This window comes from Nuphar pumila, chromosome 14, assembly GCF_984573655.1.
Source record: "Nuphar pumila chromosome 14, dmNupPumi1.hap1.1, whole genome shotgun sequence".
Taxonomy (NCBI): Eukaryota; Viridiplantae; Streptophyta; class Magnoliopsida; order Nymphaeales; family Nymphaeaceae; genus Nuphar; species Nuphar pumila.
Genome location: NC_143262.1, coordinates 88,435,286 through 88,462,748, shown reverse-complemented (window position 1 = coordinate 88,462,748; position 27,463 = coordinate 88,435,286). Strand labels below are relative to the sequence as shown.

The 27,463-nt window shown below is 37.3% G+C and overlaps 1 protein-coding gene and 1 pseudogene across 1 annotated transcript; both read right to left on the bottom strand.

Moving 5' to 3' along the window:
• Positions 1 to 415: 415 nt before the first annotated feature.
• On the bottom strand, positions 416 to 27,463 carry LOC149817303 (GroES-like zinc-binding alcohol dehydrogenase family protein). The gene is made up of 8 exons (XM_089987751.1): positions 27,212 to 27,463; positions 25,459 to 25,594; positions 25,296 to 25,365; positions 25,120 to 25,213; positions 9,315 to 9,528; positions 7,709 to 7,850; positions 861 to 1,031; positions 416 to 667 (listed from the first exon to the last, which is right to left on the bottom strand). The coding sequence occupies exons 1-8, from the start codon at positions 27,456 to 27,458 to the stop codon at positions 476 to 478; spliced, it is 1,266 nt and encodes a 421-aa protein (XP_089843877.1). The 5' UTR covers positions 27,459 to 27,463; the 3' UTR covers positions 416 to 475.
• LOC149817304 (protein KINESIN LIGHT CHAIN-RELATED 1 pseudogene) lies at positions 17,550 to 18,847 on the bottom strand (annotated as a pseudogene).

Genomic DNA, 27,463 nt, shown 5'->3' with positions numbered 1-27,463 from the left:
CACAGCCAAGTTGATTAGCATGGTCACAGGGAAACAACATTTTGGCAGCGCTGCAACAGTGACATAACCAGACATGCCGACACAGACACAGACACGTACCAATGTTATGTTAATTTTTTCTAATACATTTTAACATTTTAAAATAACATTTTAACCAAAAATGCATTTTTAAATATTAAAAATCAAAAGATAGTCCTTTATTGATTCAAACATTTTAAAAAGTTTATGTCCTCATGTCCTATTTTCAAAAAAAAAAAAAAAATCAAACTGGCGAGTCGTTCATACCTGTATCTCTGTGATATAGAGTTAACCTTGTTTTTCTGTTTAAATCCAAGTAGTTGCAAACAATTGGGGCAGCTGAAGGAAGATAATTTTTGGCTAGTAAAGAAGGATTCAAGAAGAGTTCCTTTTCCAAGACGATCAAAAATACCTTATTTCAGATAATAAAAACCTAAACTAAATAGCATTCGTGGAACTACATTATCTCAACAACAGCCCTGCCTATGATCTTTCCACTGCTGAGGTCATCATACGCAGCTGCAGCTTCCTCAAATTTGCACTTCTTTGAGACTGCAGCTTCTAGATTGAAAATCCCAGTTTCAGCAAGTTTAACCAGCTTTGGAAGATCTTGTCTTGCCTTGGCACCATATGAACCAACAATCTTGATCTGCTTCAAAAAGCAGCAGTTAGTTTCAAACTCAGCACACACACAAGCACTTACGCATGCACAGGCAGACACATGCATGTGTATGCATGAGCACGCGTTCCAAAGTAATTCATAAACCCCATTGCATGGAAGCGTAAGCCCTCGCGTATCAGTAAACACATTGCTCCATAAGCTTATAGAGATTAGCTCTTACCTGTCGACGCACAAGGCGATTTATATCTACCTCCCCAATTGATCCAGCTGCAGCAAGTCCGATCATTACAGCTTTTCCCCCATCCCTTACACTTTGCACAGTTTGATTGAATGTCACCGGTTTTCCCAATGCTTCAACAGCAATATCCACACCCATCCCTCCAGTTATTTCCTGAAAAAAGTTGGGCACCAGAAATATGCCCAAGATCAGTAGAAGGAAAAACTGTAAGACAAAAGAGAGCAGATCAGATGATCTGTCAAATCACTTTAAGAAAGTGATTTGACATCTTCACCGTCCATTGCTTCATTCCACGATGACCCCACGGTCTTTATGCAGTTTGTGGATGGTGAGGATGCCAAATCACTTTTCTTAAAGTGATTCGGCAGATCACCTGATCTACTCTCGACAAAAAAGCATGCAGCTAATAAAACCACAAAAAGCACTTTGCAGAAAGATGGTTTAAGGTTGCAAGACAATCCACATGTATGAACGTCTAAAAATTATTTCAATACTTTCTTGATCTTTTTTGTGGATCAACACCTATAGATATGATTTACACGGTTTATTTAGTAAAAAAATGTATTTTGATCATAACAGCAGCTTGCCTGGTGGGTGCCCTTTGCGGGTTAGGTGTTAAAATATATGTACACACACACACACACACACATATATATATATATATATATATATGTGAAATACCCGATAGAAGTATTTTTGTCATTTCACATAGTTGTTTATAGAAACAACTATTTGTTTAAAACTTTAAATATCCTTTTTTGTTTTTCATCTTCTATTTTTCTTTTTCTTAAAAACCTTTTTTTTTGTTTCACATTGGGGGGTCCCACATAAGATCGTTGGGACCCCCAACGGTCTCTATGGGGAGCTCCCAATGGCTTCTCCTTTTTGCCTTTTCCTTGTGTATAAATATGGGTCTCTCCCCTTGTATTCTTAAAGCTTTTGAGCTCCTCTTCAATAAGAGCATTTGTTATTTTTATTGTTGCCTTCTTTAAGGCTTGTTTGTATTGTCCTATAGTGGACCTCTCTCTCTCTTATTTCTCTTTCCTGTATTTGTCCATTGTAGGACATTGTGAATGCATTAAGCATTCTCTATATTTTCGCATACTTCATGACATGGTATTCATACGATTCTTAAAGCTAAAGTCCTGACATCTCTCTTTCATCTTCCATTTATATCTCATCCACAATAGAATCAAAGATCAACCTATCGTTCAAGCTAAATGGAAAGAACTACACGATGTGGGCATCCGTAATGAAGAATAACTTCAAAGGAAAAAAACTTTGGGGTTATGTAATGGGTTCTATTTCGGAACCTCAATTAAAGCTCATCAAGATGGAAGGAAGTCAAGAGAAGGCTCTTGAGGGAGATGCTCGCCTCAAGGCCATTGAAGAAAACTAAAGAAAGGTGAAGGATTGGGAGAGCAATCATGCAAAGATTCTTGCATGGTTCATGAATAATATAGAGCTCAAGGTATCTGCAAATATTCTAAATTTAGTAGAGCCAATGAGACTAGGTTTTTTATGAAGGGCATGTAAAACTAAAAAGACCTTGCAAGAGCCTACTTCTTGCAAGAAAAAGTAAGAACCACTAAGCAAAGGGATTTGAGCATTCAAGACTATTATAGTGCTCTAAATCTTTTATGGGATAAATTGGCTCTTTTGGAGCCTAAGTGGGTGGCTACGAAGGATGTTGAACGACAAAAAACAAATGGAACAAGAAAGATTGTGTCAATTTTTATTTAGGCTTAGACCCGAATTTGAACAAATAAGATCCTTATTCATATATCCACTCTTTCTCTTTTGGAAGATGTCATTGCCGAAATTACTCAAGAAACAAGGCTTAGCATGAGTAAAAGTGTAGATGAAGTTCTTGTCGTGTCTAAACTCGGCAACAATGTTAAAACATACAAACCGTCACATTTTGTAAAACAAAAAAACTATAATGGAGGTAGAAAGATGATTGTGTGTCATTATTGCTATGAGCCGGGTCATATTAAACCCGCTTGCTCAAAATTAAGTGGAACTTTCAAGCCTAAGGTGACTTTCGTTGAAGAATCAATCACTAAAAAGGAAGATGAAGGCAAGAGCGGGGATCTCAAAGAAACACTTGGACAAATATCCATGGCTATTCAACAAATACTCAAGTCTACCTCCTCTACATCGGGTGTCGCCATTGCCTCTACATCACCACCCGGTACGTATTCTTGGATTCTTGATTCTAGAGCATCTTTTCATATGACCCCTCATGAAAATGCTTTAACCAATGTATGCACCAATTCAAAAATGTCTCATGTCTCTACGGCCGATGGAACCTTTTTAAAAATAAAAAGTACAAGAACACTAGATTATAAAAATTCTCAAAACTTTTTTATTCCAAAAGTAAGAGTAGTTCCAAAATTAAACCTAATTTTTTTTTCGGTCTCCGAAATTGCCGACCATGGATGTGAAATATCCTTCTTATCTGAGGGTTGCTTTGTGCAAGATCTCCAGTCCGAGAAGCGGATTGGGCAAAACCATAAGAAGGGAGACCTCTACTGTATGGATCATTTGACTCTTCCTACAAACTTTTTTTGTACTTATGCTCAAGATAAAAGTATTGAAACTTGTCATAAAAGACTTGTACATCCAAGTTACTCTAAAATGTATATTTTTTCTTTTGAAAACAAATTTTATAAAGAAAAAAATATAAATTGCAAAGATTGTATTTTGGGAAAAATGAAATCTATTCCATTTTCAACTAGAACTTTTATCTCAACAAGACCTTTTGAATTGGTGCACTCAGATGTTGGGGTCCATCTCCGGTTATATCTAAAGGTGGTTATTCATATTACGTAATATTCATTGATTACTTTACTAGACATGTGTGGATTTATTTCCTTAATCTTAAATCGAAAGTTTTTTCTTTTTTTAAAGAATTTTGCATGAAAGTTCAAAACAAATTTCAAAGTAGCATATTCATTCTTAGATCCGATTCAGGTGGAGAATACCTATTCAATGATTTTCAAGATTACTTAAAGCAAAATAGAATTTGTCATCAAAGATCATGTCCTAGAGCTCCTCAACAAAACAGACTAACGAAAAAAAACATAGACATATCATAAAAACCGCTAGAACTTTGCTTATTTCCAAAAATATTCCTAATAATTTTTTGGCCAAAGTTATTTTAGCTTCCACATATTTATTAAATTGTATGCCATCATCGAATTTGAAAAATATCTCTCCTTATGAAAAACTTTTTAAATTTACACCTGATTTTAATCGCCTTCGTATTTTTTGTTGCAAGTGCTTTGTCCTCTTGCATAAAAGAGATAATTTGTCTATAAAGGTGATTGAATGTGTTTTTCTCGGATATGGTGAAAATAAAAAAGGATATAGATGTTTTGATTACAAAAATAATAAACTTTATGTTTCAAAAGATGTGACCTTCTTAGAAGATGAAAATGGTTTTGAAAAACTTGATAAGAAAGATGAAATTGACTATATGTTCTTTAATGATCTTTCCCCAGTGGAAGATATGTATTATGATTTTTAGAATCATTTTGAAATTATAGATGATAAACATCATGAAGTATCTAATATTGAAACATCACCAAGTAGTGATGGCATCATTGATAAAAATCTCCATGTTTATACCCAGTGTGAACATGATAAACCTATTAGTGCTCTAGAAAAATATTCTCAAAATAATGAATCTATAGAAGAAACCTCCCTTAGACGATCTTCTAGAGAATCCATTCTACCAAATAGGTTTGTGTCATATGAATCGCTTACACCGAAGTATAGGGCTTATCTAATAACTTTGCATTCATATCATGAGCCTGCACATTATCATCAAGCAAAAAATATACCTCCTTGGATTGAAGCCATGAAAATTAAACTAGATGCTCTAAAAAAGGCTAACACTTGGGAAATAGTTACAATTTCTCTAGACAAAAAACCTATTGGATGCCAGTGGGTTTTTAAAGTTAAGACTAAGAGTTATGGATCTTTAGAACGATACAAAACAAAACTAGTTGCTAAAGGATATTCACAAGAATATGGTATTAATTATGAGAAAACCTTTACCCCTTTAGCAAGAATGACTAGTGTTAGAACCTTAATAGCAGTAGCATCAACTAATAAATGACCTATATATCAATTAGATGTTAAAAATATTTTTCTTAATAGAAAACTAAACAAAGATGTTTATATGGATCCCCCGTCGTGGTTTAATATTGGACATGGTCAAACTCTTAAACTTTTAAAAGCATTATATGGTCTTAAGCAAACTCCCAAAGCTTGGTATGATAGATTCAGTAATGTCATGCTTAATTTGGGTTTTCGCTCATGCTATACTAACACTGCTCTCTTTGTAAAAAATGCAGGATCTAGTATTGTTGTTCTTTTACTTTATGTTAATGATATGATTATTACAAGAAATGATCAAGTTGGTATTTGCAATATTAAACATATGTTAAAAAGTAACTTTGATATGTCTGACTTAGGATTCTTAAGATACTTCTTAGGAATTGAATTTGCATATTCTCTATGGGGATATATACTTTATCAAATAAAACTTGCTACAAATATATGTACTAAATCTGGGATTTCAGATGACAAGAAGGTGGAGACTCCTAAAATGATCAATGCTAAATTAAGACTGGAGGATGGGGTTCTCTTAGAAGATCTCACACCCTACAGGCAGCTCATTCGTTCTCTCATGTATCTGTCTATTACCAGACCAGATATTGCGCATGTTGTTCACTCTGTTAACCAGTTTCAGCATGCTCCTACAACCGTGCATATGAGTGTTATTTTACGAATCGTCAGATACATCAAAAATATCATCACTAAAGGGCTATTTATATCTTCATCATCTTCATTAAATTTACTTGCTTATATTGATGCTGATTGGGGAGGTAACCCTAATGATAGAATCTCAATTACTTTTTGTGTCTTCTTAAGCAATTCCTTAATTGCCTGGAGATGTAAGAAGCAACAAAAGGTCTCGTCGTCCTCTATTGAAGCTGAATACAGGGCTATGACAACTACCACAATAAAACTCGTATGGATACGAAGTCTTCTCAATAATATGGGTGTAAACATCTCTAGACCTTCGAAGCTGTGTTGCAACAACAAAATTGCAATTTATATTACCAGCAATCACACCTTCCATGAACGTACCAAACACATTAAGATGGACTGTCACTATGTTCGTGATGAGTATCTGAGAGGAACAGTTAACTTGCCATATGTCACATCAGAATATCAACTGACAGACTTCTTCACTAAAACTCTTCTTGCTCCCCGTTTTATTTTCCTACCTAGCAAACTTTCGGTCATCTCCCCGTAAAGTTTGAGGGTGTGTGTGTATATATATATATGTGTGTGTGTGTGTGTGTGTGAAATACCCGATAAGAGTATTTTCGTTATTTCACATAGTTGTTTATAGAAACAACTATTTGTTTAAATATCCTTTTTTGTTTTTCATTTTTTCTTTTTGTTTTTCTTTTTCTTAAAAACTTTTTTTGTTTCACATTGGGGGGTTCCACATAAGATCGTTGGGACCCACAACAGTCATATTTATGACCATTGGGGGCTCCCAACGACTCTATGGGGAGCCCCCAATGGCTTTTCCTTTTTGCCTTGTGTATAAATATGGGTCTCTCCCCTTGTATTCTTAAAGCTTTTGAGCTCCTCTTCAGTAAGGGCATTTGTTATTTTTATTGTTGCCTTCTTTAAGGCTTATTTGTATTGTCCCATAGTGGACCTTTCTCTTATTTCTCTCTCTTTTATTTGTCCATTGTAGGACATTGTGAATGCATCAAGCATTCTCTATATTTTCGCATACTTCATTACACTAGGCACTCACCCAGGGTTTACGGTCTGGGAAAAGGGGGCCCCATAAGCGATCCCTGTTCCCGGACAGATTCCTCATCATAAAAAAAAAGGTTTTTTGGACCATCTAATCATGTTATTCATGGAGGCCTTTTAGGAAATTCAAAAAACTCACAGTTCAATGCACTGAAAAAATCACATTTTCATATTAAACTGTTCGATCCAAAATGCTACCCCTGATAAATGAAGCATGGTGAATGCATCGATGGGTCAGATTTGGTTTTATGAGTTTTGGCTAAAGTACATTACAGTAGAGTAGAGAGAGATGCATTTGCACCTGTACCTGTATGTTATAGACACAGAAAGGAACTTCTATTTCCTGTGAAACTGTCCCTTGTTGTCATCTGTTCTTCACAAATTATTTGCTGCTAAACTTTCAACTTACCTGGTTTCAGAGATTGGAGTCCATTTTCCACTTCAAATTTAGTTGGAAGGGCCTACCCGCAGAGTAGCAAGAGCATCAAGGCAGCTGTGCAGAGTGGTGTGGCATACAGAAGGGCTGGTCTAACCATACTGTCTTAATCAGTATCTGTTATCATGGTGGTGGCGGCAATGGGTGCCATAGATTTTTTCTTGGTCCATGTTGCATGGAGTTCACTTTTGAACATTGAATTACATACATGACTTCTTTGCATAGCTATGAGAACCGTGGTTATCAATTTCAAACACTAAAGACAGTCGTCAGTGTGCTTTAAGTCATAGAACATGGTGTATATTGGTCTCAAAACATTCATCTTATCCAACATAACTCCCAAATTAGAACAGCAGCATTTTATTGACCAGTTATTGCAACACCTATTCCTAATGCTGATAAATTGGTATAACTGAACCACTAGAATTTTATGTCTCAATAACCATATAATTAATGAGCCCAGAACCATTGGCCTTATGTAGATATCAAAGTAAAATAATTATTATTTCTTGTAAACATTATTGAGAGTCTAGCGGAATACCTTTATCTTTTCAGCAACATTTTCCTTCACTGCATTAACAGTGTGAGTTGCCCCAAGCTTCTTTGCATTTTGCAGTTTATCATCCTGAACATCAACGGCAATAATCTCAATAGCCCCAAAGGCCCTTGCAATCTGCAAACAACTGAGACAACAATCAAGTCAAATCATACAAACAAATAAATTGAAACATCTTTCTCAGAAGAAATTCATTTTGCTTCTGTGAAATATGATGGAAAATTTTAAGCAGTATTTCACACAAGGACTTTGAAATACAGGGACTGGTTGCAGGTATAAATTAGTGCAGCATCATATGATATTAACCAAAACCAAAATGTATATGCAAAGACTTCTCTTTGTTTCTTCTAAAGCCAAGTATAGAGGGTTACAGGTTAACATCCCCCTATCTATCATTCCAACAATTATGGCATGATTTAACTCGGACATGCTACACATCGCCTAATAGTATAGTATCATTTAAGATTGTTCCCCAAATTCATCATCATCATTGTCTTGTTCGAATTACATGGGTTGGCTTTATGAGTCCTATTGGCTACAACATTGTTCCCCAAATTATGGAAGCAAAATGTACTCCTCGTAGGAGCTACCCATTGCCGTTACCACCAATATTCAGGTGACTTAAAACTGCAGTAATCTACAACAAGAACTGTTCATAGCCTCATCCATAATTATTTATTCCGCAAATTGCAGTGCCATACAACTTGTCAGCTCCGTCTTCCTTTTTAATTTAATGTTACATGGATACTCCATTTTGCCTCCCATTATGTATCCCCTTGTATGCTTAGTTATATTGGAATCATTACAAAAAATGGCCATATCCCCATATCTGCAGCCGTATCCACATGACACAGTTTTAATAGAATAAAAAGCACCATTTGCCATTCCACCTATGCCACCATGGCTAGAAAATTTTACCAATCAAGGTCAACTTATGTACAACATAGAAGTTATCCTGCACCACCCAAAGTTGTGCATGGATACACTTGAGGATAGCTTGCTTTTAAGCTACTCATGACATTTGTTTAGAAGCTTCTTGTAAAAATATCAGTAACCTTAAGTAGGCTTCAACAAGTTCAATGCATCCACATCAAATGGGTTTTGCGGAACTGGAGGTTAGCCTCTTGGTTGTTGCAGTATAGAATGGACAAAAAAATTTCCAATCCAAGACCTGCTAATAGATGCTGCATCCACGAAATTCCTGTGATGGTAGCATTAATGCCCTTATCTGCAATGTCCATCATCAACTAGAAGAGTTCATCCAAAGAATGGATCAAGGAACTGGTTCTCTTGGCTATGAAAGGGAAAAAGAAGTATCTAATTTGGATCATTTAAGGCTCACAATCTGTAACATCTTGATCATGAGTTCAAAACAGAAACATGTATCTTAGGCATCTCAAGTTTGGTGGTTTCAAGTTTCAACGGATGAATACTATGAACCTGGTGTATCAGGAATTATGGTTGTGAGACTGGTCATGCAATTCCATGTTCAGACAGGTGATAACACAGCAGTTACCAAAATAAGAGGCCTATAACATGTATCATGCCCCCAAGTCTCAGCTAACAGCAGTTAAAATTAAATGTTCTTCACCTTGTTCCAACTCCACCAATACCAATGATAGCAACAGCATCCCCTGCACGCATATCAGCTGCATGTCGCATAGCGCCATAGGCTGTAAAGACAGCACATCCTAGAATGGCTGATTCTGTATATGGCAATGAATCTGGGAGAACTGCTAATGCATTAGCAGGAACTACACAGTATTCTGCAAGTCCACCCATACTGTACATGTACACTGGTTTTCCTGCATAATACAATAAAACTTCACCAAAGTGATCACAGGAAGAAACAGAACCAAAATGGCAGCATAAGAAACTAGATATGCAGAGCTTATGGTAAACAAACTGTTGGAAGTGAAAAGACGTCGTCATTCACGACTGGTCCAGACTGAATACATTTTATTTTATTTAAACACATGCTCATTAATGGCATGTTGTAATTTTAATATTTTATGTAATGGGTATTTTTGTGCCCTAATTTCTGTACATGTGTATACTTAATGAAATACAAGAATCGCAGGCCCTATTGGGGTTTTCCTCTGCAGCCATCAGAGCCTCTCTCTCCCCCCTCATCGTTTTCTGACATGGTATCAGAGCAGTGATCCTCTCCAAGGTCTGCGGTTCCAAGGTATTTTTCTTACTCTTCTTTTTCTTGAATCTCTAAGCCATCTAAGCCAACGTATTCTGCAAAATTTTCTGTCAACAAAAATGAGATAATATCTAGTACCAGACGTTGAAGGAACTGGAGCCAGACCCCAAACATCAGAACATATAATTTCAAAAGGTCTTGAAGCTCTTTTATTAATGAAATGAAATGGATGCTCTTCATGAATGTGGCACTTGAGATATTGTTCCCAGACCACACAATCGAAATGTGGTTGGGTCAAAGTGTGTGTATAAGATAAAGTATAAGCCAGATGACACTATCGAGCGATACAAAGCTAGGCTGGTTGCCAAAGGCTTCACACAAAAGCAAGGACAAGACTATGATGAGACCTTCAGTCCAGTCATGAAAATGGGCACTATCCGCATCATACTATTATTGGTTGTTTAGCATCAGTGGACTCTCAGCTAACTAGATGTGAAAAATGCGTTTCTACATAGAACTCTAAAGGAGGAAGTATACATGGAGCAGCCCACTGGGTATGCAGAAGGGAACTCTAAAGAATATGTGTGCAGGTTAAAAAGAGCTATATATGGTTTGAAGCAGGCATCTCGATCTTGGTTTGATAGTTTTTTACTTGAAGTGAAAAAATATGGCTTTAGTCGGTCTCTTCTTGACCAGTCTCTTTTCATATTCAAATGCAAAGATATAGTTACCCTGTTATTGATATATGTTGATGACATTATCATTACAGGTAACTCTAACGAATATATTGAACAGGTTAAACAACTTCTGAACTATAGATTCAAGATGAAGGATCTTGGTAAGTTGTGATACTTTCTTGGAGTAGAAGTTGAAAGGACTCCTGAAGGCATGACACTTACTCAACATAAGTATACCGTTGATGTTCTTAGCAAGGCAGGTATGACCGATTGCAAGCCTCTAAGCACACCCAGTGTACTTCATCAGAAACTCAGTTCCCAAGATGGAGATTTGTATGAGGACCCTGTTAAAATGTATCATTCAACATTTGTAATATATATATATATTTTATATATATAAAGCATAATACATATTCATATATGGTATATATGCATATGTATTATCCTAATTATATATATAAAATATATATTTTTCTATTTATAGGCATAGGGGTAGTTTAGACATTTCACTATTTTACGCATATTCTATTGGGAATATGTTTGTAATTTTCCTTTTAAATTTATTTTTTATTTTTTCCTTTTTTGTGGTTTGCGCAACCTTGGGTGGCTCCCCAAAGAGTCGTTGGGGAGCCCCCAACGGTCACAAATGTGACCGTTGGGGGCTCCCAACGACTCCTTTGGGAGCCCCCTAGGTGGCTCCTTTTTTGTGTTATAAATAAGGGTCTCCCCCTTTGTATTTCTTACTTCTTGAGGGAGCTTATGCTCCATTTGTAATGGGGTTTTTACCCCTTGTCCATTGTTTCTTCAATGATATGCAACTTATGACTTTATGTCATATTTTTCCCTTTTTATGGGTTTTATGGGTTAGCACATTATGTGCTTGTGTTGTTTCCCTTTAATGGGTATATTTGCACTTCACGTGCATATGTATGGGTTCATTATTGAACCCAATGTATTCCAACTCACTTTCTAACATGGTATCAGAGCAAGGTTGAGATCGAGTTGCTCTTTGGTGCATCGGGAAGCGTGGTATTCAAGAATTTGTTAAAGAAAAATGGTGAAGTATTCATTTCTCTATATTGTCTTTCTTATAGTTATTCGGTATGCATTCTATTTCTTTGAGTATTGTATGAAGAATGGAATATGTTCTTTTCTTTATGTGTGATTTTTGTCATTATGTCTTTTTTGAGTTTCTTGCTACTCCATTGAATCGTTTTCGTATGTTTTTCTTTGAAAAACTTTAAATGATAACTTGTTTGGCGAAAAATTAGATATATGATTGCTCAAAACTTGCTTTAATGGGTCGGTAAAAATTTATGACCGTTGGAACTTTGAATTTACATTTTAAACCTAACCTTGTTTATGAAAATACCTTTATATGAATATTTAGTCTTTAAAGAAAGGTATGTTAAGATTAAAATGCTTGTGAAATATAGTTTTTTGAAAAATGTTTGGCATATATGAAAAATTCCATATTATGTGTCCGTTTTATATGAGCAACATTTAATTAAGAAAGTTTTTTTTTAATACCGGTTGAATTAAGTTTTAAAATGGTCTTATGGAATATGGTGATTTTCTTTCCATCTTTACGCTCTTAAGGATGTTTTCAACATTTAGAGAGTTCTCTCTCTTTTCAATAAGAAACATTTATATTTTTATGTTGTGATTGTCTCTTGTGGGTTTTGGTGTTTGCCCTTTTGTTTGTTCATTAGTGAATGTTGTAAGTGCTTAATGCACTCTTTTGCTTTTCCGCATATTTCATTACAAAAGTTATGGTCTTCACTAATGTTTATTGTGTACTTATTTCATTAGGAATAGGTAATAATCTATTAAGTCATGTTTTTCGATAAAACTTAAGAGTGTTAAATTTTTCCTCAATAAATGTTTACTTTTTATTTAAGCCATAGTACAATCTTATTTATCATAAGGTTTTGTTAATGAATCTATTTTGTTGGGATTTCTTCCACTTTAATGGAGTTTTCTCCTTCTTTGGGAGTTATATATGTTTGTTTGTTCAAACTCTCCTTAAGGAGCCTTTCGGTCCTTATAATCTTCTTGTGAGTATATACTCTTTTATGAAGATTTCATGATTGTTTATCATTTTTAAGTTGAAATAGTAGATTTCATAAGTTTTTCGAAATTCACCATCTTTATGAATGCCTATATTGGCCTAAGTTTGTTATTTTTGAACTTCACCAACTTCACCGTTTAATTGCACCTTATGTCTTTCATAGTTAAGGCTTGTTTGTTCCAAATCGGTTCATACACATGATGTTGCTTAATATTTCATGTTATGTTGCATAGTAAGCCTTTTTTGATGTACAAGACTTCTTTTGAAGATTAAGCATAATTCGTGGTTATGCAAAATTGTTTTGATGGATTATATTGGACCTTTGATTCAATTTGTTAATCGGTCCTCTTTGTAAAAAAATTTTATTTGGAAAATGATTCCTTATGTGTTTATTGCCCTTTTGTGGCATTTATGTTTGTCCATCACATGTTATTTAATGCATCATTTATTTGGCCTTAGTATTGTTATATTAGAGATGTTTGTCGAGGTGAGTTATGGGCACCTTGTGTTGTATCATTTTTAGATTGTCCACCTTCCATATTATAGATGGTTGTTAAGGTGAGTTATGGGCACCTTGGGACTCTAAAATGATTTGTTATTTGATCTCTAATTATGAGTGTGTCACTCATTTTTTCTCTTGTGCCATTGATATTATGGATGCTTCTATGTAAATGTGATGGACATATGGTATTTGAAACCTTAAATGTTTTAAGGTACTTTTAAAATCAAGATGTTTTGGGATTATAGCCCAACCTTTTATTTGTTTATGAATCTTATTAGTGCATTTGCACATTTGTGATTCCGTATGTTGTGCTCGTTGTGCACATGTGTTCTTGTGTTTTTTCACAAGTGTTCTTGGTGTGTATGTTCACACATTTGTTCTAAAGAATATTATTTTATCGGTTGTAGTATCTTGTTGAAGATACGTTTTACTTGCATCTATTCCAAAATGTTATTATGAGTATTCTTTTTTAAAAAGGAATATTGTTTCATTCGAGGTTTATTTTCATTACAAGTTTATTGCCTCAAAAGTCTTTTCCTTTTATGCCCATTATCTAAGTGTCATCATATGTAGACAAGAATTTTATTACATCTTCGTGTGTTTTTAGCCCTTTGTTGGCTTTTTGCTCTCTTGGTCTAGTAGCTGAACACATTTGACTTGAGTGTTTTTATATGTAGACAAGGCACGTTGATTCACACCATAGTGTGTGATTTTTAGCCTATGTTGGCGTTTGTGTCCTTGTTCTAGTCGCTTAGATGTATGCCCATGGTTGGCTTATTTCACTCATTTCAAGTGCCATCTTATGTAGACAAGATATGCATTGTGTTTTAGCCCATGGTTGACTTATTACTCTTGTTCTAGTAGCTGAACATACTTGGTTTTAAGTGTATTTTTACGTAGACAAGAGATACTTTTTAGTCCATGTTGGCATGTATTCTCTTGCTCTTGTCGTAGATGCACTTATTTCAAGTATTATTATATGTAGACAAGAGGTTCTTTTACACACATTTGTGTGTGTCTTTGGCCTTTAATGGCTTTATATTCTTGATCTAGTAGCTTATACACTTGATTTATGGGTTTTGGAGGACTAATGAGGAAGATGTTTGTAATGGATAAACTATTGTTGAAATTTGCAAAATTTCATTCATGACTTGTGTTTTTCAAGCAAATCATATTTTTGATATGCATATCAAGTTGATTTCTTAGCATTTAATCTATATATTAAGTGCTTATTGTTTTTTGCCATCCTTATATGCAAAATGTGTATTAAGTATGTCTTTCATAAATGATTTTAAAACCTTGTGAACTCTTGGGTTTATTTTGCCTAAAGTATGCTTGGAGACTTTGTTTCTCTTGTTTGGCACTTCATTACATGTTTGAAGCATGATCATTAATTTGCTCTTTATGGCTTTTTTGGGCCCTCATTCAATAATGTTTATGTATATCATGCATCTTCGTAGGCTTATTGTGGTGTCCCTTAGTGGACCATTTTGTTATTCCCCATTATGGGGTTATATTTGTCCAATGGTGGACCTTATGAATGCATTATGCATTCTTGCAATTTACTTTTACATATTTTTTGCTTCCGCTCATTTTGTTTTAACATGATGTATGATTTAGAAACTTTTGGTTTTCTAAATTTCTTCGGTTCATGCTAAAGTAACCATCTTATTATGCATAAATTTTTGCACCTTGTTAGGAATGTTCTTTTTTGAGTAAAGTACAAAGATATTGTTTACTTGTTCTTTTGTTGTTTTTTCTCAGGATCCTGAAGATAAGAGGAAAAGAAGTACCTTGGATAGAAGGTGCTCATCGATAAAGACATTGGAGGAAGACATTTACAATGACATTCGTACTGAAGGCTCTTGAAGCTTTGAGATTCTCCTTCTTGCCGTCTTCAATCTTTTTGTTCCCCCACGCAAAGCTTGAGGGGGGGTGTTAAAATGTATCATTCAACATTTGTAATATATATATATATATATATATATATATATTTTATATATATAAAGCATAATACATATTCATATATGGTATATATGCATATGTATTATCCTAATTATATATATAAAATATATATTTTTCTATTTATAGGCATAGGGGTAGTTTAGACATTTCACTATTTTACGCATATTCTATTGGGAATATGTTTGTAGTTTTCCTTTTAAATTTATTTTTTATTTTTTCCTTTTTCGTGGTTTGCGCAACCTTGGGTGGCTCCCCAAAGAGTCGTTGGGGAGCCCCCAACGGTCACAAATGTGACCGTTGGGGACTCCCAACGACTCCTTTGGGAGCCCCCTAGGTGGCTCCTTTTTTGTGTTATAAATAGGGGTCTCCCCCTTTGTATTTCTTACTTCTTGAGGGAGCTTATGCTCCATTTGTAATGGGGTTTTTACCCCTTGTCCATTGTTTCTTCAATGATATGCAACTTATGACTTTATGTCATATTTTTCCCTTTTTATGGGTTTTATGGGTTAGCACATTATGTGCTTGTGTTGTTTCCCTTTAATGGGTATATTTGCACTTCACGTGCATATGTATGGGTTCATTATTGAACCCAATGTATTCCAACTCACTTTCTAACAGACCCTACACGATATCGCCGGATAGTAGGAATGCTTCAGTATCTCACCTTCACTCGACCTGACATTGTCTATTCCGTCAATCAGGTATCTCAGTTCATGCATGAACCACATATTGAGCATATAGAAGCTGTTAAACGCATTCTTCGATATTTGAAGGGAACTATTGGAGATGGTCCTCTGTACAAAAAGAGTATTCATGGCCATCACATGCATGAACTTCTTACTTACACATATGCAGATTGGGCAGGAAATCCAGATGAGCGTAGGTCAGTCTCAGGATACTTTGTTTTCATTGGCTTAAATCTTGTCTCCTGGAGTAGTAAGAAACAAAAGGCCATAGTCAGGTCAAGCACAGAAGCTGAATATAGATCAATGGCAGCTGCTACAGCCGAAGTAACATGGATCAAACACCTGCTTACAGAAGTAGGAGAATCGATTTCTAAAAGCGTTCTCTTGTGTGACAATCAAAGTGCTATCAACATGTCATTCAATCTTATCTACCACAGTCGTGCTAAGCATATTGAAATTGATCAACATTTTGTAAGACAGAAGGTCGAAGAAAAGAAAATTGAACCAGAATACGTTCAAACTGCTGATCAAGTTGCTGACTTGTTTACAAAATGACTTATCAAGGATAAATTTTTTATGTTAAAGGGCAAGTTGTTCATGGTTCAAAACCATGTACAACTTGAGGGAGGGTGAAAAGATGTCGTCACTCACGACTACCCAATACGTTTTATTTTATTTAAACACATGCTCATTAATGGCATGTTGTAATTTTAATATTTTATGTAATGGGTATTTTCGTACCCGAATTTATGTACATGTGTATACTTAATGAAATGCAAGAATCGCAGGCCCTATTGGGGTTTTCCTCTGCAGCCATCAGAGCCTCTCTCTCCTCCCTCATCGTTTTCTGACAGGAAGTGTAGACAAGAAACAAAAAATGTGTTGCATGGCAGAGAGAATTTACACATTCTATTAGAAACATCAAAACATCACATCATCTATTGGAACAAATGCAAGATTAGAATTATATCCAGCTAACATCTTTAATACAAAATTGTGGCATTAAAATACAGTAAGCAAGAGCTTGTAGCAGCAGCCAGGTCAACAATTTCATAGAAATTGCCTAAAACATTTATATGGCCTGCATAATCACATAGAAGGGTTAGGTTCCAATGGTTGAAATCCATCTTCATCCCTCAGTAGTTGTTACCTAGAAGAGTAAGGCATGCAGAATCAAGTATATGAAAGTTTTCTGGGTCTTATCAATGCTTCCTGATATTTGATGAACATCAATTTCTTTATTAGCAACCGACCCTTGGATTATTTTTTTTTATGGAAAAATATGTTTTTCTGATCAATAAATTCTGAAGCATTTATGCACCTAAGTCACAGGGATTCGGCCAACCAGGTGCTGCACCCGCGTTGACGCGACGCGGGTGAGGAACCCGGTGTGGTCAACCCGACCCTGGGTGCGGTCAATGCACTCAGGGTCATTTTTGTCCATTTTTTAGACCTTAAAAAAAATACGCCCGATGAAATGGACTGCGTAGAGGAGGATTAGGGCAAAAAAATTTTGCCCTAATTCTCCCTTCCTCTCCTCTTGAAGCCGAAGCCGGCGACGACCTCTCCTCCTCAGGTACTCTCTCTCACTCGCTCTGTCTTTCCGTGTCTCTCACTCTCTTTCTCTCTCACTATCGCTCTCTCTTCTCTCACTCTCTCCATCTCTCACTTACTCTCACTCGTTCTCTCTATCTCTCCATTTCTCTTATCCCTCTGTCTCTGTCTCTATCTCTATTTCTTCTCTCACTCTCAATCTCTTTGTCTCTCGCAGTCGGCCTAAGTGGCAGCCGACACCTCAGTGAATCCACTAGCAATTTCTTCCATTGGGCTTCCAGGAATAGGCTTGCTATAGATGCGAAGAGCATTCTCGCAATATGATTTTGATTCTCTGAGTCTTCCCGTCCTATTATACCAATTAGCAAGACGGACAAACACTGAAGCAGCTGCTGGATGGTTCTCACCTTTTGTGGATTTGAAAACAATAATGGCTTTTTGATATGCAAAAACTGCCTCATCATACCAAGATATTGAAAAATAGATGTCCCCAATGCTGCAATCTACAGAGGCCACCTCATTTTCCTGGCCATTAGATACCATGGCCATGCTGGCCAAGACCAGATGCTCAAGAGCTGCTTCATAATCTCCCCTTGCATCACAGATAAGACCCATGAGCCTCCTGTCGGCAGCTTCTTCAAGAGAAGCAGACACTCCACGTTCTTTATGGAGGTCAAGAGCTTGCTGGCAAAGTTTGTGGCTTCATCAAATTGCAAAGTCTGCATATGGGCTTTAGCCAAGTACCTGCAAGTTTCTCCAACTCTTGGATCGGTTCCTCCCAGAACACATTTCTGAATCTCAAAACCCATAGTGTAGCACTCAATGGACTGTTCAAGTTGACCTAGCATTGCGAAAGTGTCCCCCAATTGCATATACCCAGAAAAAACATCAAGGGCATGATCTTGGCCTTCTTCCAGGACTGAGATCTCGATTGAATGCACAAGAATAGGGATAGCCTTAACATATTGTCCCAAACTACAATGGATTGCAGCTAGAACATACCAACTCATAACCAGATCCAAACTCGGTTTCCCATTTGCACATTTCTCAAATGATTTTGCAGCCCTTGTAGCAAGTTCCAAAGCCTTTTGAGGGTTGTCACCAGACGAGATCAATTCCCTTGCCATCTTAAGCAGGAAATGTCCCAGGTGAGGGTTATCTAGATTGGCTTCTGAAGGATCGTCGGTTGCGCCTTGTGACTTGCCTGATGTTACAGATGAAGGTCTCCGTATCTTCACAGAATTCATAGTATCAGTAGGTGGTTTAGCTGTATTACTATCTGGACTGGAAAGAGGCTTCTTTTGGACCCTAACAGGGCTTCTTTCACCTTGAGATTCGCCTGAATTTTCAACAGAAGAATCATCTTGTTGGTTTGCAGGTGGTTTTCCATGCGTTGGTTTGTTCTTTGAAGTACTGGGTTTTGGTGAAACTTGCAAATCCCTATCTCTTCTCTCACTCTCAATCTCTCTGTCTCTTGCAGCCGGCCTGAGTGGCAGCCGAAATGTATTTATTGCATGCATGATGATGAATTGATTTGATGATATTATGATAATTGTTTTTTATTTCATTAGTGTTACTGTTGTTAATTGTTAAAACTTAAAAATTATATATATATATATATAACTTTTTATATTTTTGCCGCACCCCCGCACCCAAGTTTTTTTAAAGTGCCGCACCCCCGTATTAAGTGTCGTATGCTGGACCCAGGTTGGCAGTTTGGGCCTGGATCCAGTTTGGGTCTGACCCAGACCCAAACTGGGAAATCCTATTGACGTGTTTACTGGGGCACACATGTAATATTGTAACTTGTTAAGTTGTAACCTAATATCTAATGCTTAAATACATTAAACCAGGCCACGATAACAGATTGAAAAATATCGTCAACCTGTGTGCAGTAAAATCGACTCAGCGTCTCATCTTCTTTCTACCTTTTTCTTCTCACCTTTCCCTCTTTTGCAGATCAGCCCAGGAGGAAACTGATGTTCTAACATGGTATCAGAGCGTGGTTGGACCTAGGGCTCGGTGTTGATTCCAAAAGGTATGACCTTAGAGATCATCTGATTTCAGGCAGGAAACTTTCCCTCTTCCCAATCTGGGTTATCGTATTCTCTCTCAAACCACGATCTCTTCTTCTCATCCATTTTTTTTCTTGAAAGCACTGTCGTGTTTTTCATCTGAAACCCTATCTTGAAACTCGTGATTTCCTCTTTCTTCCTTCATCTGAAAACACGATTTCTTCTTTCTTACTTCTCTAAAATTTGTTTTCTCATTCCTTTATTGCTGATTAATCTGAAAATACGATTAATCAATATCTCTTGAATCGTTGCTCGTGCTTTCTTTTCTTCTTTTTCTGTTGGATCTGTTTTCCCATTCCTTTATCTGAATATTCATAGTTGATTAATCTGAAAACTCAGTTAATCAACGTGATATGGCCCTTGTTCACGTGATCCGATACCTTGAATATGCACAACGTTGATTAGTTGTGCTTTGGCTTGATTCATAAATATTGAGTTGATAATTTGAGTATTCTCGTGATCTGATAAAAAAAACAGATCCGAGTTCTGTTATAGCGAGTTCTCTTCTGGACTGATTTTAAACAGTTACATTATCTTGAGTTTTAAGTAATCATTTGATTGCTTTTTTCTTAGAGTGCTTTCCATTTTATATTCTCGTGTCTCGTAACCATGGATTCTTTTCCATCCCAGTCTGGTTTGTCATCAAACTTCCTTAGTCAACTTGTTTCTGAAAAATTAAATAACTCCAATTTCCTGACTTGGAAGAGGCAAATAGTTCCTTTTATCAGGAGCCAAGATCTCTTTGGTCATCTAGATGGATCAATTTCAGTCCCACCAGAGTTCATTGCAAATGAGGAAACAGACGCTCATGAGGCTGCATCTACTCACCTTGTTCGCAACCCGGATTATGTCTCTTGGATGAGAAAAGATCAGGTATTAATTGCCTACATCACCTCTACCTTGTATCAGGAAGTACTAGTTGCTATCCCCGACGACTGCACAACAATGGAATTGTGGAACAAGTTGACACAGACATACTCTCAGATATCTGAGGCAAGAGTTTTATTCCTCAAGCGAGAATTTCAGCTTCTTAAGAAAGGTGGTCTATCTATCATGGATTACTTGAATAAGATGAAGACCATTGCAGATCAATTAGCCATTATTGGATGTGAAGTGCCGGACAAGGATAAAGTGCAACAGACATTGAATGGTTTAGGCCCAGATTATCATGTATTGGTGACATCATTATTGTGCTTGCCCATGCTTCCCACATTTGAAGACCTCCGAGCAAAACTTCTACAATACGAAATGTCATTGAAAGGCATCGCTGAAGATTCTAGTGCTCAATCTGACTCCCAAGATGTCTTAGCCACTGGGTTCTCTTTTGGTCATGGACGTGGAGGAAATGGCTTCAGAGGAGGAAGAGGTCGTGGCAGATTTGCAGGTCCAGGTTTGCTTCCCACACCCAATATGTCGTTCAACTCTAATGCGAAGAACCAAACTCAAAGAGTTGTCCCGACATGTTACCTGTGCAATAAAAAGGGACATATTAAGGCAAATTATTGGTTTAATCCTCAAAATAAAGGCAAATTGCAAAACACTGAAAGCAAGAAGGAAGATAATGTTACAAAGTCTGATGGGGAGGTGAAACAACTTTTGCTGGCCGCACTGTCTGGGTTACACTTGAAACAGAATGATCAAGGATCATGGTATGTTGATTTAGGAGCAGCGACCCATGTTACAGGCGATGTTGGTAAGCTCTCGAACTAGGTTTCTTACTTTGGTAAAAATAGTATTGTTACTGGAGATGGATCTCACCATCACATTTCTCACATTGGTAATGCAATCATTCCTTTGTCAAGATCATCTCTTAATTTGTCAAATGTTGTTCATGCTCCTAACATAAAAAAGAACATCATCTCTATGTCTAAACTTGTTGATGATACACATTCTTATGTTGAATTCACTCCCTCTTCAGTGTATGTCAAGGATCTTCAAACGAGGGAGACATTCGCTGAAGGGGAGCGAAAAGGAAATATGTACATCTTCAAGGAAGATCCATTTGCGCGTATCAGTCCCGTCTTTAAGCCCTTATTGAAGTCTAAGTCTTTTTAGTCTGAGTTATCTAAGTCAGGTCCTGAGTCTGTTTTTAGTCTTTCCAAATGTAATAAGGCAAGTCTTTGGCATGATCGTCTTGGTCATTGCAGTTATTCTTTTCTTGAGAAAATTGTATCAAGCAAATTAATTCCTAAATCAAGCTTAACCCTTGAGATCAGTAATAAAAAGTGTCCCAGTTGTCAGATGCGTAAGAGACATGTACTTCCTTTTGATTCTATAAATAAAAGAGCTTCAAGATCCTTTGAAATTGTTTATTCAGATGTTTGGGGTCCTGCGCCCGTATGCTCTTCTTCTGACAACAGATATTATCTCATCTTTATTGACAGCTACTCTCGTTATACTTGGATATTCTTTATGAAGCATAAGTCTGAAACCTTTTCCATATTTCGCAACTTTCATGCCTTTGTTCGAAACCATTTCTCTACCAATATTTTGCATTTTCATTGTGATGGAGGTGGTGAGTATACATCGAAGGATTTTACTGATTTTCTCCAAAGTAATGGAATAAAGCGTAGAGTGTCTTGTCCACACACGCCACAACAAAATGGGGTCGCTGAGAGAAAGCACAGGCATATTGTTGAAACGGCCATGAGCATGATGCACGATAGTAATCTTCCCATTAGTTTGTGGACAGAAGCATTCCATTCAACTGTCTATATTATAAATCATCTGCCTATGACAATTTTGCAAAATAGTTCACCATTCTGTTCTCTTTTCGGCATTCAACCCGATTATAATGCTCTCGGGTGTTTGGATGCATTTGTTATGTTCATATTGATGATTCTCTCAGGAACAAATTCCAACCAAAGGCTTCCAAGTGTAGATTTGTGGGATATGCTGATGATTATAAAGGTTATCAGTGCTATGAGCCCATGACTAAGCGTATTAAGATTTCCAAGAATGTTGTGTTTGACGAGAATAATCTTGAAGATGTATCATTTAATACTAGTCAAAGGATTCCCAGAGAAGAAGTTTATCATCCGTGGATGAATGCAGAATTATTTGCAGATAATTATGGTGATTGCTCACCTCAGTGTACTCAAGAAACAAACTTGGCTGACCAAAATAATATTGACTCAGGCCAAGCATGCTTACCTCAATCTGGGGATCAGGTCGGTGGAGCTTCATACACTGAAGAAGGGGCAGACCCACAATCGCATCCTATTGACAAATTTAAAGGGTATGTGTATGTGCGAAGAGAAAAAGGTACTCCCCCTGCTCCTCAGATTGGATCAGATACTTATATGCCTGTTGGAAACCTGAGGAGTTCGAATAGACATCCTATTGATAGATGGGTCAGCTACAATAATTTTTCTATGGATCTTCAACTTTTTCTGTCTCAGGTTGATAAGCATGATGAACCTATAGGGTTTCATCATGCTGTGAAATCAAACAAATGGATTGAGGCCATGAATGAAGAAGTGAAAGCGCTTCATGAATGTCAGACATGGGAAATTGTTGCCAGACCTCCTAACAGAAATGTTGTTGATTCCAAGTGGGTTTATAAAATCAAATACAGACCCGATGACACTATAGAACGATATAAAGCAAGACTTGTTGCAAAGGGGTTTACACAGGAATATGGCCAGAACTATGATGAGACTTTCAGTCCCGTGGTCAAAATGGGGACAATAAGAATTATATTGTCTTTAGCCGTCAAACATGGATGGACATTGAGTCAGTTAGATGTCAAAAATGCGTTTCTTCATGGAGACTTGAAGGAAGAAGTTTATATGGAACAACCTCCAGGATATACTGAGGGAGACCCGAGCACATATGTATGCAAACTAAAAAGAGCCATATATGGTTTGAAGCAGGCCTCACACTCGTGGTTTGAGAGTTTCTCCTTAGAAATACAGAGGCATGGGTTCTCTAAATCTCTCTTAGACCATTCCTTATTCATCTTCAAGGATAAAGGCATAACCACCTTGTTGTTGATATACGTTGATGATATTATAGTTACAGGGAATTCCATGAATCACATTGAAGAAATAAAAGGACTATTAAGTCAAAGGTTTAAGATGAAAGATTTGGGAGATTTGCGTTATTTCCTTGGGGGTCGAGGTAGACAGGAACGATGGTTACCTGACCTTGACACAACATAAATACACATTAGATTTATTGAAGAAATTTGGTACGCAAGACTGCAAGCCTTTGTCTACACCGAGTGTCTTACATCAAAAGCTCAGTTCACAGGATGAAGATTTGTACCCGGATCCTACAAGATATCGAAGTGTAGTTGGCATGCTTTAATATCTTACCTTTACTCGCCCTGACATTGTTTATTCTGTCAATCAAGTGTCGCAGTTCATGCATGAGCCACGAACAGGGCATATGGATGCAGTCAAAAGGGTGTTGAGATACTTAAAAGGTACTATTGGAGATGGGTTGGTGTATCAAAAAAGTTGAAAAAAAGGAAGCATGCATGATGTCATGGTCTACAGTGATGCAGACTGTGCAGGAGATCCGGATGAAAGGAGGTCGGTTTCCGGATATTGCATCTTTCTCGGGGAGAACCTAGTATCTTGGAGCAGTAGAAAACAAAAAGCAGTAGCTAGATCAAGTACTGAGGCTGAATATCGATTAATGGCTGCTGCAACTGCTGAAGCTACTTGGACGAGGCATTTGTTGAATGAATTGGAAGAACAGATTTCCAAGTCTATTTTATTGTGTGACAATCAAAGTGCCATTAACATATCCTTTAATCCTATTTTCCACAGTAAGACAAAGCACATTGAGATAGATCAGCATTTCATTCGACAGAAGGTTGAAGACAAAGAGATTGAACCTCATTTCATTCCTACAAAAGACCAAGTGGCGGATTTGTTTACAAAGGGTTTGACGAAAAACAGATTTTGGTTCCTGGAAGAACAAGTTGTCCATGGTTCAAGACCATGCACAACTTGAGGGAGAGTATTAAGTGTCGTATGTTGGACCCAGTTTGGCAGTTTGGGCCTGGATCCAGTTTGGGTCTGACCCAGACCCAAACTGGGAAATCCTATTGACGTGTTTACTGGGGCACGCATGTAATATTGTAACTTGTTAAGTTGTAACCTAATATCTAATGCTTAAATACATTAAACCAGGCCACGATAACAGATTGAAAAATATTGTCAGCCTGTGTGCAATAAAATCAACTCAGCGTCTCATCTTCTTTCTACCTTTTTCTTCTCACCTTTCCCTCTTTTGCAGATCAGCCCAGGAGGAAACTGATGTTCTAACACCCCGCACCCATGTGACATAGTTATGCACCATAAATTTTTGGATCACCAGAAAAACCTGCTCACACACCAGAATCTGGCGATCCAAATGCTGATTCCCACAAGATGAACCATCTAGATCACATCTACAGGGTCAGATTAAAAAATAGAGAATTTGCTGTATATTCATCTTAATACTGGACATGAAGCATAGTGAAAAGCCATATAACCCAGAATAAATGGAACCTATTTATCTACAGCCTGTCCATGCTGTATTTTCATGCATGTAGTTAAACTGTCGTAGGAGAGCCAGATACATGTAACACAGTAACAGACTCTGGAAAACAGGTATTTGTGATGAATTGTCACACTTGGGATTCAAAATATGACCAAGATGTTAAGAAATTATGGTTTACTTTGCCCATCAACATGAAAAAAAAAAGATGAAAAAAAGGATACCATTGCTGCGGAGAAACAGCCGAGTTTCACCATCATATAGTGTCCCTCTGGATCGGTTGTAAGTAAAGAATGTCTCACATATATCCTCTTGACCCTGGTAATATTCAAACAGTACAATTACTACTAAAACAAAATGAACACCTGATACTATGAGAACGCAAGGCCTGTGATGCTACCTTCACACAAAAGTGACAACTACCACAAGGCATTATGAATGCTCCAACCACATGAGCACCAACAGGAAATCTGCAAAACAAACCATTTCCTGGTTACTACTGCTGCAAATGAGCTGCAACTTAAACCATGTTTCTCCGATAAAATATCAAGTACACCATTTACCTTTTTATTATACCAGCATCTGTATGTACTCCATGCTCAACAATTTCTCCAGTTATTTCATGGCCCACAACACAAGGCGTCACAAAAGGAAGTTCACCCTTGATCACATGCAGATCAGAGTGGCACACTCCACAAGCTGCAAACACAAACTTGAAATTAGATATCATTTTTAGTTCTGAGGAATACCTACATGAGTTGTCCAAACGCATTTTACAGTTTTTGGAATTCACGTGCAGCATGAACAGGCAATGGCATCTAACATTTGAAAAGAAGAAAGAGTAATGTCAGTGGTGCATATTGACATGGCTGAAAGAAATATAATACAGCAAAGTCTAGCATGTCATGGACACACCTACTAGCGGTGGCCATCAAGCTGGACCAGCCCAGTTATAAACTTATAATCAGGCGCGGGCTCGGGCCGGGCCCTTTAGGCCCAACATAGTTAATGGGCCAGGCCTATCAAGCACTGTGCATTTTTCACATGGCATGGCCCATTTTGGACCTAATTAAGCAATTGGGCTGGGCCAGGCCCAACCTCAAATGGGCTGGGTACAGGGCAACCCATTGGGCACCCAGCCCGATGGCCACCCCTACCTTCTACCAATGAGTAGAATAAGCATGCGGCAGAATTATTGGGTCAATTTGCAAGATATTACATGGTAATGGAAAAGAACTCAATTCATATGAAATTATTTGATAAATATAAACAGAACATGGTGGAAATTGGAAACATAAGATCACGAGAAACCAGCACCTGCGACTGCACTATGGCTCTAAACCACAATACCATATTGGTGTGAACTCTTCTGTTAGGATAGATCAAACCAGCAAAGGCTAGATCAGACCTTTATGACGCATTTAGCGTAACTTATTCACTACCCCGAAAGGCCTTAATAATTGCCAGTAATAAGATTCATGTTTCAGGATGGTAAAAGGCCAATGACTTATTTCATAAAGGTAAGCATAACTTAAAAGTAGCTCAAAGCATTATATGGGGATCAATTTTAGAATACAAAAAGAAGTAAATAAACCGTGCTAAGCATGATACAAAGATCAGTTCTGGATTAGATATCAGATCTACTCAAACCACGATTGCACCTTGATAACGTACAGTGGTTCGTTACGGCGATAGGCTTACACTACACAAACGTATCGCAATGGGCTCACACAGACAATCTACACAAACATACACGACGCACACACGCATCTTAAAAAGTTGTTTGTTATTCGTCCACTCACTCATAACATGGATAATTCAACAATCAACCACAAAGTAGAGACCAAATTGAACATATAATCAAGGAACCCATCTTCTCAAATTCTTAAGCTAACGAAAACTAACTTCAAATTTGATGATCATGATGTGCAAACCAAAGAGAAAATTTAATATATAAATAAATATATATATATAAAAAGAATGTAATAAAAAAGGAAAAGAGAAAATACGATATACCATTACCAGTACCATTTGAAAAAATCATTTTTTTAAAGAAACGTCATATGCGCATCCTCTGAAATGCAACAACAACAACAACAACAACAGAAGCAAAAATGTTCACCATTTCGCACTCCCTTCCGAATTAAAACAACCAAAAATATGGAAAAGGAAAAATTAAGGAAACAAAACTCGAAACATAAACCACTATTAACAAATCGGCCACCATTCGAAAAATCTACAAAGAATTGTCAAAATGGGTATTCTCTAAAACGCTGTAAAGCGTCAAGGAAAGCAAGAACGGACGCTACCCACTACCTTTCGTTTTGATGAGAACCTCTCCCGCTTTGGGGCGAGGCATTCGAAACTCCTCGATGGTGAGCGGCTTCCCGGGCTCCCAGAAGACCGTACCGCGCATGAAGGAAGGGCCGTCGTTCAAATGGTATCCGCTCGGATCGATCCCGCCGGCCCCCTTCGCAGCATCGCCGGACACAAACCTCCGGCCGGCGATCGGACGGCCGGAGAGCCTGCTCACGAGCGCGCGGGTGCGGGAGAAGAGCGCCATCGTTG

Bases quoted from the DNA above. Each gene is read 5' to 3' on its own strand.
- LOC149817303 (XM_089987751.1), bottom strand. From the start codon at position 27,458: ATGGCGCTCTTCTCCCGCACCCGCGCGCTCGTGAGCAGGCTCTCCGGC. The intron at 25,214-25,295 runs GTAGCATCACAG...GAATATTACCAG, and splicing joins GTTGTCACTTTTGTGTGAAG to GGTCAAGAGGATATATGTGA. The intron at 7,851-9,314 runs GTGAAGAACATT...TTGTTGTCTCAG, and splicing joins ATTGGTGGAGTTGGAACAAG to TTGTTTGCAGATTGCAAGGG.